The 12,649-nt window shown below is 40.2% G+C and overlaps 2 protein-coding genes across 2 annotated transcripts in view; one reads left to right on the forward strand and one right to left on the reverse strand.

The window, feature by feature from the left end:
- Positions 1-12,649, reverse strand: part of LOC135085585 (THAP domain-containing protein 5-like) — a 308,949-nt gene that overhangs the window by 255,110 nt on the left and 41,190 nt on the right. The gene's annotated exons all lie outside the window — the stretch shown is intronic.
- Positions 1-12,649, forward strand: part of LOC135085618 (protein diaphanous) — an 83,008-nt gene that overhangs the window by 42,698 nt on the left and 27,661 nt on the right. The window contains exons 9-18 of the mRNA XM_063980394.1: positions 595-703; positions 1,378-1,506; positions 2,089-2,219; positions 2,926-3,110; positions 3,255-3,347; positions 3,740-3,937; positions 6,113-6,167; positions 9,588-9,751; positions 11,261-11,389; positions 11,953-12,053. Coding sequence (XP_063836464.1) covers positions 595-703; positions 1,378-1,506; positions 2,089-2,219; positions 2,926-3,110; positions 3,255-3,347; positions 3,740-3,937; positions 6,113-6,167; positions 9,588-9,751; positions 11,261-11,389; positions 11,953-12,053 — 1,294 coding nt within the window. The remainder of the gene's footprint in view (positions 1-594; positions 704-1,377; positions 1,507-2,088; positions 2,220-2,925; positions 3,111-3,254; positions 3,348-3,739; positions 3,938-6,112; positions 6,168-9,587; positions 9,752-11,260; positions 11,390-11,952; positions 12,054-12,649) is intronic.

Here is a 12,649-nt window from a genome sequence, read left to right on the forward strand (position 1 = left end):
GTAAAGTGCCCCATAAGGCTACCTTTAGATTTTTTACTGTATTTGACGTTCATAAGTACCACCAGTGGTCAAAATTTAATGAAATATTTTTGATTTTGTATTAGAAATCGATCAATACCAAATCAGAGTAACGTGCGCAATCTATGATGATGATGGTAATAATGAATGACACAAAGTCAAAGTCAAAGGACATCATCCATTTTGGTCCAAAATCAAAAGTGCCGGCCAAAAAATAAAAGTGCTGTATTCTGATAGAATACGTCCGCCTTAGCATTTATTACTATGGCACCAAAGCTGTAGCACCACTGTGCATCGTAGTATTTGAGTTCTACTACTTAGTCTAAACAAATAAAGAAATTCCTTTATTTGTTTAGACTAATAAATAGTACTTACAAATCGTCAAATATTTTGCTCTTAAGGAGCCTCTACATGTCTCATAATCTTTTTACCCTACCAGCGCTTCGAGACCAACATTTGGCAAGTGCTGAGAAGAAGCGCCGCAACAAACTCAGTCACCACTGTCTGCCGTTTAATATAAATAAATAAATATACAGTTGGTTAGGTTCCTAATAAATAAAATGCATGTCTTTCCAGATGAATTACGCGCGGGCGCGGAAGGCTCGCGTCAGATCCAGATGCACGTGTTTGACACGCACGCAGCGGCCGATCAAGATGAGTTCCTGGCTAAATTCGATGACGTCAGGTAATTATCCGCTCTCCGCTTGCTCTCCGCTTCCTTTCTTCAAAGCCCCTCCGTTTTCTGGTAAAATTCGATGTCAGATAATTATCCGCTCTCCGCATTCTTTTCCGCTTCATATCCGCTTCCCCTCTTCGCTCCACTTCTCTTCCCCAATTCCACTCCAATTTTTTCCCATTTTTCCCTTCTCTCCGCTTCCGCTCCGCTCCGTTCCCGTGGCCAGGCAGCCATATTATCCTACTTGCTACTAATATTATAAATGCGAAAGTTTGTATGGATGTCTCGATGTTTGTTACTTTTTCACGCAAAAACTGCTGAACGGATTTGATGAAACTTTACAGTATTATTGTTTATAACCCAGAATAACATATAGGCTATATACATTTATGACGATCTGTGACAAACTGAATTTCACGCGGGTGAAGCCGCGGGCATAAAGCTAGTAAACAATAATAAAAGGCTGCCTGGGGGCAAGGGCAAGAGCAGTGCTCCTAAAAATTGTAAAATAATGCCATATTTACCTTATTTTTAGCTTATTCTTATAAGCATCTAACCACACACAATATTCTATTCTATTCTGATTAGCCGAAAAGTCGACTGGTTCAAAATGCCGTACGTTATTAAGTTCGCCCTTTGTAATGTTATGTGCAAAGTTTAAAATAAATAAATATTACTTTCAGAGTGGATTTCAACGATGCGAACGAGTGTTTCGAGTTGGTGAAAAACCTAGCGATGGACACGCCAGCGGAGCCCTACCTGCTATCGATACTACAGCATCTACTTTTTATACGGGACGATGAGCTTATCAGGTCAGTATCTTACTAATATTATAAATGCGAAAGTTTGTATGGATGTCTGGATATTAACATGTTTGTTACTCTTTCACGCAAAAACTACTTAACGGATTTTGATGAAACTTTACTGTATTATTGTTTATAACATATAGGCTATAATTTATATCGATCTGTGACACACTAAATTACACGCGGGTGAAGCCGCGGGCAAAAGCTAGTTATTAAATAAAGAAACACATTTGGTACAATCACAAGACAATAACCAAAGATAATAGAGCACGACGCCATCTTAGGCCGTAGTGTTGTGTGTACCACTAGTGACGTACTATTCTCAAAACACAGAGGAGACCAAAAGACCTGAGGTGGAATTGTGTAAAGCAATCGTAATCATTTGACAGTTCATAACTTACGATTATTCTGTCAAACGCTTTGTTTAACTGACTTTATCGTACGTTATGAACTGTCAAATGATTACGATTGCTTCACAAAATTCCACCTCTGACCATTATGAGTGATAAAACACAGAAGAAGAACACTAAACGATATGATGATGATAAAATTATAAGTCTTCTTAAACAAAGCCTTTATTCCTTCCAGGCCAGCATACTACAAACTCATAGAAGAATGTATAACCCAGATAGTTCTACACAAGAACGGCTACGATCCGGACTTCAGGGCGACACAGCGTTTCAACATCGACGTGCAACCGCTCATCGACGGGTTAATAGGTACGTTACAAGCCTAGTGCATTACTCAGTCAGTGCCTGAGGTATGGGAGCGGCACGCGAGGGGCAACATTGACATATTGTAACTTGAGAAAGCATAAAAGTCTGAAGACATCTGAAGTCTAGCTGACATCTGAAGTCTAGCTGACATCTGAAGTCTAGCTGACATCTGAAGTCTAGCTGACATCTGAAGTCTAGCTGACATTTGAAGTCTAGCTGACATTTGAAGTCTAGCTGACATTTGAAGTCACAAAAACAGCCTCCCGTGCCGCTCGCATACCTCAGGCTGACTAAGTTACGCGCTAGAACTATAAGTGCAGTGTGAGACGTCCGCCTGGAGGACAGATGACCTTATAAAGGTAGCAGAAAGGCGATGGATGCAGGCCGCTACCAACCGGTCAATCTGGATAAGTGTGGAGGTCTATGTACAGCATCAATCCCTAATTTTTAAGTGACTCCTATGGTAACACATATCAGGCATTTTGTTTTCATAGGGGTCACTTAAAAATTAGGGATTAATGGTGAAAACGGGCATTAAAAACATAAAAAAAAACAATAATTTTGTTGCAATTCGTTGTTTTCAAGTTTTCACCAAACATCCACTGCTAGAAGATTTCAATAACGAACAATATTATTTTAAAAAAAATCCGTTTTGAAACAACGACTTTCTATGTATTGATTTTTAAACACAACTAATGTTTTCTTCTAGAAAAATCTCGGGCAGAAGAAGAAAGAAAAGTGGAAGAATTAAAGACCAAACTGGAAGCGGCGATCGCGGCTCGGCAAGAGGCTGAAGCGAGAGCCTTACATCTAGAAGACAGGCTCAAACAGGCCGCCAGTCCGACGGGGCCTGGTGGCGTCTCGCAGGGAAATATCGCCGCTATTGCCAAGGTAGTAAGAGCTATATTACTGTCACCATTAAGACACTAGGGCGTCATAGAAGATACCTGGTCAAAAGGTGTTATGCAGGGGAATATCGCCGTTATTGATAAGGTATTAGAAGCTGTATTCCTGTAACAAATACGTCTCATACATAAGAGAGCCTTACATCTAGAAGACAGGCTCAAACAGGCCGCCAGTCCCACGGGGCCTGGTGGCGTCACGCAGGGGAATATCGCCGCTATTGCTAAGGTAATAGAAGCTAGATTACTGTCACGATTTAAACAAAAGTGTCATACAAGATAATGGGTGTAATAATGCAAGGGAATATCCTCGCTATTGCTAAGGTAATGGAAGCTATATTTGTATCGCACTTTTGGTAAAAAAGCTGAATAAAAGAAGATAGGGTCAAACAGGCCGCCAGTCCTACGCGGCCTGGCGGCGTCACGCAGGGGAATATCGCCGCTATTGCTAAGGTAATAAGACTTGTTTTGCTGTCACAAAGAGCTATATTACTGTCATAACTTAGGTACAGAAGCGTCATACAAAATACTGGGTCAGGAGATGTAATGCAAGGGAATATCGCCGCTATTGCTAAGTTAATAAATAATATATTCTTATCACAAATACGTCTCATACATAAGGGAGCCTTACATCTAGAAGACAGGCTCAAACAGGTCGCCAGTCCGACGGGGCCTGGTGGCGTCACGCAGGGGAATATCGCCGCTATTGCTAAGGTAATAGAAGCTATATTAGTGTCACGATTTAGGCTCAGAAGCGTCATACAAGATATTGGATCAGGAAGTGTAATAATGCAAGGGAATATCGCCGCTATTGCTAAGGTAAAAAGAGCTATAGTCCGATAGCAAATACGTCTCATACATAAAGGAGTCTTACATCTAGAAGTCAGGCTCAAACAGGCCGCCAGTCCCACGGGGCCTGGTGGCGTCACGCAGGGAAATATCGCCGCTATTGCTAAGGTAATACAAGCTATATTACTGTTGCGATTTAGGCTCAAAAGTGTTATAGAAGAGTCAAGTCAGTAACTGTAGGTGTCACGCAAGGGAATATTGCCGCTATTGCTAAGGTAATAGAAGCTAGATTACTGTCACGATATAGGCTCAAGAGTGTCATAGAAGAGTCAAGTCAGAAGGGAACGCAAGGGAATATTGCCGCTATTGCCAAGGTAATACGACTTGTTTTGCTGTCACAAAGAGCTATATTACTGTCATAACTTAGGTACAGAAGCGTCATACAAAATACTGGGTCAGGAGGTGTAATGCAAGGGAATATCGCTGCTATTGCTAAGGTAATAAGAGCCATATTCGTATCGCTTTTTTGGTAAAAAAGCGGAGCAAAAGAAGACAGTCTGAAACAGGCACGTCACGCAAGGGAATATCGCCGCTAATGCTAAGGTTATAGACGCTATATTGTTATCAACATTAAGACACTAGAGCGTCACACAAGATGACAGGTCACTGGGAACACACAAGGAAATATCGCCGCTATTGTCAAGGCAATTAGAGCTGTATTCCTGTCATAGATTAGGCACACAAGCGTCATACAAGATACTGGGTTAGGAAGTGTAATAATGCAAGGGTATATTCTCGCTATTGCTAAGGCAATAAGTACTATATTATTGTCACTATTTAACCACAAAAGTGTCATACAAAAATACTGGGTTAGGCGGTGTCACGCAAGGGAATATCGCCGCTATTGCTAAGGTAGTGAAGCTATATTTTACTACCAACATTAAGACACTACAGCGTCACATAAGATGACGGGTCAGTGGGTGTAACACACAAGGGATCATCGCCGCTATTGCTAAGGCAATAGAAGCTATATTATTACCACCATTAAGACACTAGAGTGTCACATATTAAGATACCGGGTCGGAGGATGTTATATAAGGTAATTGTGGGCAGGCAAGAATAAAATATAATAGTCTTTATTTGAATATATGGGCCTGGTGGCGTCATGCAAGATAATAAAAGCCATATTCCTATGAAAAAGCATCACACAACGTGCACAGGAATATCGCTGTTATTTTAGACGTAAAAAGAGCTATATTTGTTTAACATCATTTACTTGCTAGAGATGATATAAATAGTTTCATCCACTCGGCCGCGCCCCAGCAATGTTTGGTCCCGGTCGCGCGGGGTGCGGGGAGTGTGGTCCGAGCAATCCGTAAGGCATTATTGTAGTGTGCGTCTGCACTCATGGAGCATTTAGCGTGTACCGGTTCTTAAAGGTTTTAAACCTTTGTTTGTCATCTGTCATCCGCTTTGCAATGGAGGGAAGTCGAACATTAATTTCGAACTCCTCCTTATGTTCTTCTGATTAATTTCGTTGCGGGTCCAATGACAGTTTAACTTTCCCCCGGGACACACTTGACCTTCACTGGTTGGGTTGTTCACTAGTTGCAGCGGTGGGAACGAGAGGTAGGAATAGTCCCGTACTGATAACATTCAAACATTAGCGGAAGAATGGTGGGGCGCGTCTTCGTGGAACGATCTATAACGTCTGTCTGCTGCTTCCTACTCGACTACAAAGAAATTTCTACCCTATATCTATAGAACTAGCGGCCGCCCGCGACTTCGTACGCGTGGATCCCGTTTTACCCCCTTCATCTATCTTAAGCGGTTTAGATTTTTTCATACAAATGTTTTTTCCCGCTAACTCCCGTTCCCGTGGGAATTTTACAATATCCTGTTGTAACTAAGCTTTAAGTTTACTAAGGTACCTGCATGCCAAATTTCAAGCGTCTAACTTAAACGGTTTAGATTTTTCATACAAAAGGATTTTCCTGCTAATTCCCGTTCCCGTGGGAATTTCGGGAATTCCTTTCTTAGTGCACCTCTACGGTACCTAAGCTACGTCCCTCCCAAATTTCAAGTGTCCACGTTAAGCCGTTTAGGCTGTGCGTTGATATGTCAGTCAGTCAGTCAGTTTCTCCTTTTATATATTTAGATTAGATAGATTTGTGTCTGAAATACTAAAATATGAAAATTTGACAGGTGATAGGCAGCCCCGGAGGCCCCGCCCCTCCGCCACCCCCACCGATGCCCGGAGGTGAGTTTTATATCAATACTTTAAGGCTGAGTTGCACCACCTAACTTTGACCGTAACTATCCATATAAATAAAAATGAATTGCTGTTCGTTAGTCTGATTAAAACTCGAGAACGGCTGGGCAGATTGAGCTGATTTTGGTTTTAAAATGTTTGTCGTAGTCCAGGGTAGGTCTAAACGGTGAGCTGAGTAAATAAGGAAAAATTGCGATGGCTTATTTATTGCCTTTAAGGGCGGAACAGAGTTCGCCGGGTCAGCTAGTCTATGTATATAAATAAAAATGAATTGATGTTCGTTAGTCTGATTAAAACTCGAGAACGGCTGGGCCGGTTGAGCTGATTTTGGTGTTAAAATGTTTGTCGTAGTCCAGGGTAGGTCTAAACGGTGAGCAAATAAGGAAAGATTTGCTTATTTATTGCCTTTAAGGCGGAACAGAGTTCGCCGGGTCAGCTAGTAAGAAATAAAGAAAAGAAAGAAATATTTATTACGATGAACATCACTTAGAGAACAAAGAAAGTAATACAGAAAAAAGACAGAATAATAAAAAGGCACATAAATATTACAAGGAAATAAAAAGTGAACTGAGCAGTGCTATCCTGTTGCAACAGCGATGCCCACTGCAATGGGACTCCACTCAGCATATGCCGTGGCCCACGGTGGGGAAGGCCACGACGCTGGTTTTCAGTGTAACGATATTATAACGATAACCGGTGATTTTTGTATGAAGTTTGACAGGTTTTTGACATTTGTTACAGTCAAAGTAAGATGGTGCAACCCAGCCTAAGAATTTATTTTAACAATACTTTTTGAATATGCATGTTTCAAAGAAGAACGGTCATCTGTGACCCAGGCCCGACAGAAACGAGACATACCTCAGTTTTTTTGTCATGTCTTAATTAGTTAAATTATATATTTTTTATATTCGAAATCTATGTATAACACCAAAATATTACCCTTTGTTTTTGTTCAGGCGTTAAACAAAAACTAATACAAAATGCCTATTTATCACCAAAATTGGTAAATGTATGTACCTAAATGGCTATTACAGCTGCTATGGAATGTATCTAGGTGACCTGGAGATACAGCCGGATTATACAGGGTGGAAACGAGAAGTTACAAAATCCAAAAATTCAATGTTACCAGCTTCCATAATCTGTAACCTATTATTGGTACCATTTAAAAGAGCTCGTGAAGCACTTTCAGAATCAGTAACTAGTTTTTCGATATCTTGTATAGTTTAGAAATAATCGAGAGAGATCACTTATCGTTCCATATGTATAACCACCCTGTATAATCCGGCTGTATCTCCAGGTCACCTAGATACATTCCATAGCAGCTGTAATAGACATTTAGGTACATACATTTACCAATTTTGGTGATAAATAGGCATTTTGTATTAGTTTTTGTATAACGCCTGAACAAAAGCAAAGGCTAATATTTTGGTGTTATACATAGATTTCGAATATAAAAAATATATAATTTAACTAATTAAGACATGACAAAAAAACTGAGGTATGTCTCGTTTCTGTCGGGTCTGGGTTTTTTTTGTATGGGACGTGACCGTTCTTCTTTCTACCATTTCTTTAGCCTTGGCGTTTTTATTTAAAGTTTATTACACAAAAATGTGTACAAAACACCTTTGGGTCATGCAGAGATCTGTAAGTGTATGCTGACCAGAAATGAAATCAATATATTAAATCCGCAAGTCAACAAGGGGCTTACTATGAGCTTACATCAAACGCATTCGATATCGAGTGCGTCAAAAAATATATAAAGATTTTAATTCCTAAAAGTTTCCGCTAGGGGCGCTGTACAATCCGTCATACATTTAATGTATTTTTTTACGCACTATTATCGAATTACGTTTGATGTAAACTCACATTAAGCCCCCTGATCTCGGTCAAAAAGATTCTTCAAGCTGGGAGATCTCGATCTAACTGTCTTTAAACTGCATGAGGTCAATAACATTTATATCTTCTATCTCACTCGCACGTACGCATGCTCACTATATCCATCTCTTTCGTGTAGGAGGCCCGCCACCGCCGCCGCCGATGCCCTCAGGTTGGTTTTAAGACTTATTTTTTTTCGTTTATGTTCATTTATTGGCATTGCATGCGCTATAATTTAAGTGGGTTTACAAAAGACATATACAAAAAAAATAGGTACCCAAAATTCTAGCTTTCCGCCCGCGGCTTCGCTCGCGTGGAATTTTTCGGTTTTTTATATAGCCTATGACACTCAGTAATAATGTGGTTTTCTATTGGTGAAAGAATTTTTAAAATTGGTTCGGTAGATCCCGAGATTACCCCTTACAATTTAACAAATATTCAAACACACAAACTTTACCTCTTTATAATATTAGTATAGATTTGATTTTGATTTGATTCTCGGTGCGCAGTAACTCAATCAGGTTTTAGTCAGATCTTCTTTTCTCTTTTCTATAAACAAAAACTTAACTACACAAAAAATTGGTACAAAACACGTATAGATGACCTAAACTAAACTGTCCCACCAAACTCATTGACAAGGGGACGCCACCATCGTTCAGCTATACAGGGTGGGATTTTGAAATGCCACCTGGAGGGAAAGTACTCTTAATATTGTAGATAGAAAATTTTACTCAAAGAAAAAATTCCTTTATTTTCGAAAAGAAATAGAACTGCCTTTCAACGAACAAAGATTTCCAAAAATTTGCTTGGAGTGCCGAGAATTGAACCAACTAAAATCTGTTAAAAATAACACCCTGTATTTTTGTTGCATCGATCGTTAGGGTTAAGTATAAGGATGAAATCTCTCTAACAAACTTAATAAATTAAGTGAAAGGAAAATCATGAAATCTTAAATTATTTTAATTATTTACAGAAAATTTTATGGTAAGGTGGTGAATTTTCGAAAAAAATCGGAAATCTTTGAATGCAGTTCTCTTTCTTTTCAAAAATAAAGGAATGTTTTCTTTGAGTAAAATGTTCTATCTACAATATTAAGAGTGCTTTCCCTCTAGGTGGCATTACAAAATTCCACCCTATATAGTTTCCAACATGGCTTAAATTAGAATCAGCGATCCGGTATTGACCGTGGTGCTCCGCTGTCAATTTCACGGATAGGACAGTTCAGTATATTGGATCTATACTCAATAGACATGTTGATTCATGACCACAGTCATTTGACGTACTTTTTAAAACTGTCAAAACGAAACTCTCCCATTGATTTTGTATGGCACTACAAGCAAGTGACATCACTATTTAGTCAACCCAATTAAACTACTTTTTTCAATTACAATTCGAACAAAAATCGAAATTTACAGGTAATTTAAAATAAATTAGGTTTTTAAGACCAGAACGAAGAGTCTTTTTAAAACAGTTGTGGTTTCGAATTATTGGGGTATGGTGTCAAACTGTCTATGTCACGTCATTCTATAGCAGGTGGAGGCCCGCCGCCGCCGCCGCCGCCTCCCATGCCCGGCGGGCCGCCGCCGCCTCCACCGCCGCCGGGCTGCGGCCCGCCGCCGCCGCCGCCGCCGCCCATGATGGGCGGGCCGCGACCGCCGCCGCCGCCGATGATGGGCGGCCCGGCGATGCCGAGGATGGTAAGTTTATTTTAGATTCACACCACTGCCAGTCATGTATCTTCTTCTCATCGTGTCGACAACAAATCTACACAGTGTCAGTCACAAGAGTGGCGTTGTCAGCTGCATTCATTAAATCCTCTTGCGTGCGACATCATGTCCTGTTCTACCTGATTCACACCACTGTTAGTCTCTTATAATATGGATATATGTATTGGAAACCCTTGGAAAAGAGCCTGTTAAGACTCCTCGCAGACCTTTTAGTCGGCCTTGGCCCCGATTCTAATTTGTATGAAGAATCGGCCGATCCCACGTGCGCACTTCCATACGTCTCCATACTGATTAACATTGTATTGGATTTCTGTAAAAATAGGCTTAAGCTTGGAAATAAATAAATAAATAAAAAATAAAAAAAAAACAGCCCGAGTCACTAAAAGTAGGTGATCTGCGCCTATGCTAAAGGAAGTCCACTGCTTGACAAAGACAGCCCCCAAGAAACTGCAATGAAAGGAAAGGAATGTCTAATCAGGAGTCATTAAATAAATAATTTTGCTTAGAGATTTTTCAACCATTAAATAACTTTTAACTGAAGAATAAAATTGGCCTATTGACAGTTTCTGTATGGGGAGTATGTCAAAATGACAATTTTATTCTTGAGTTAAAAATTTTTCGAAGTATGGCCGCCCCCCATGATGGGCGGCCCGGCCATGCCGAGGATGGTAAGTGTATTTTATTATAGTTCTTGCAACTTACGAAAGCGAGTGAGCTTTACTTGTGTGTGTACGTGTACGTGTACATACATAATTATAGTGTAATAAGTATGTATAGTGTGTGATAGAGAAACGAACAGTAGCGAACCACCACACATGTAAGTGCCTTTTCACACGTTCCGGTTGCCGGCTATCCGGCGCCGGGTACCCGGTCGTGAATGTATGGGCATGCCGGATTAATTACGCCGGAACATGTGAAAGCTACGTACCATGCCCATACACTTCACCACCGGGTACCCGGCGCCGGATAGCCGGCAACCGGAACGTGTGAAAAGGCACTAAAGCTCACTCGCCTTCGTGAATTGCAACAACTATACCTGTGAAATTTTGTCTGCAACGGAAAAACTTAATCGCACGCGTCCCTATTTCAAAAATATCTTATGACCTATAATAATATTTTAAACTTTATTGTTGCATTTTTCCAGTACCGAGAAAGAACATAATTAGGATTCTAATTCTCATTATAACGGAAACTCATTATAGCTGGAAACATTAAATTTTCGGATAGTTCCAGATTATTCTGTAACCTATTATAAGTACCGTTTGAAAGAGCTCGTGAAACACTTTCAGGATCAGCAACCAGTTTTTCGATATCTTGTATAGTTTAGAAATAATCGAGTAAAATCACTTATCGTTTCCACCCGGTATAGTTATACAACGAACAATATTTTTTGGTTTTGACTTAGACAACCACTGAAAAAGTGGGCGTGATTCTATTTTACTCTGCTGTACTGTTTATTTATTTATAAATTTGTTGCAGCCCCAACCAGACGTGCTGCCATACGGGCTTAAGCCCAAAAAGAAGTGGGAGGTCGAGGGACCTCTGAAGAGGGCCAACTGGAAGACCATAGTGCCTCAGAAGATGTCGGAAAAGGCTTTTTGGGTCAACGTGAGTTACATTTTCTTTTGATTTAATTACTCTGAACCGTTCCAGCTATTGTCATTGTCAGGAGAGCGCTACTATCAGTACTAAAGTCCGGTCGCCGAACAGATACGTCCAATGACCCCAAGCTACCCATCCTTATCACTCACACGTAATTATATTGCTGTCGCGTGGGTGTGTGAGCTTGGGGTTATTGGACGAAATTCGATCCGCTCGGCGACCGGACTTAAGATTATTATTTCCGATTTTTGTCACGTTGGGCAACCATATTTATGACGACATTTACACACTTCACGTTTCAAAATCCTTTGACTTCCTCCAAACTTTTACAAAAGCTTCCTCGTTGTGGATAAAAAAAAACGATAGCAATAAGCTCGATGACGTCACTATTTTGATGACGTAACTTTTTAACAATATTAATGCATCTAAAAGTGTCACATTAATTAAAAATACTTGAGTTTTTAATAACAAAATGATGCGGTCTTTTAGAAAAATGCTATGGAATAATTGATAAGTGATGTCAAATACCCAATAGATTTAACAATTGGTTTCTAATTTATTGTGTTTAGGTGCAAGAGGATAAGCTCGCTTCGCCAGACATTCTCTCAGGGCTAGCGTTAAAGTTCTCCAGCAAACCAGTGGCCAAGAAGAACGAAGATGCTGTTGATAAGTAAGACATTCATTGTAATATTCTGTTACTAGCTTTTGCACGCGACTTCGCTTCCTTTATACTGTCAAAATAAAAAAGAATTGACACGTGAACGTGATAGGTTCAGTATTTCAGCTTCTTTTTAAGATTCTTAGCAATCTTTATTGCACAATTTACTAATAGTCCCGTTAGCCCCTCGTGTTATGCTAAACAAGCATGTGTTACGAGTGGGCTCACCACAATAGTCAAGCGGCGGTGGGATTCGAACCCGCATTCCTCGTACCTCGAGTCGGCCAGTCCGACCCACCGTTCGGTTATCGTTGCTATTTATTGATTGATAAAATAATACACTATGATGAATTCCTTATTACTTAAACAATTTAACTCGCTTTAACATCAAGTCGTGGGCATATCCTTTTCTTTGATCACATCTATCAAAACGAATATACAGTGTGTCCCAAAATCGGCACGCCACACTAACATCGCATTTAGATAGGGCCTAAGACGCATCGAATAAGGGACTGCGCACTGTGCACATTATCGGCACAGCAAAGGGATTTTTAGGTGGCTTGCTAAAACATTGCAATTTTAAACCTAGCGTAATAAAAAATTGTATT

This window comes from Ostrinia nubilalis, chromosome 29, assembly GCF_963855985.1.
Source record: "Ostrinia nubilalis chromosome 29, ilOstNubi1.1, whole genome shotgun sequence".
Taxonomy (NCBI): Eukaryota; Metazoa; Arthropoda; class Insecta; order Lepidoptera; family Crambidae; genus Ostrinia; species Ostrinia nubilalis.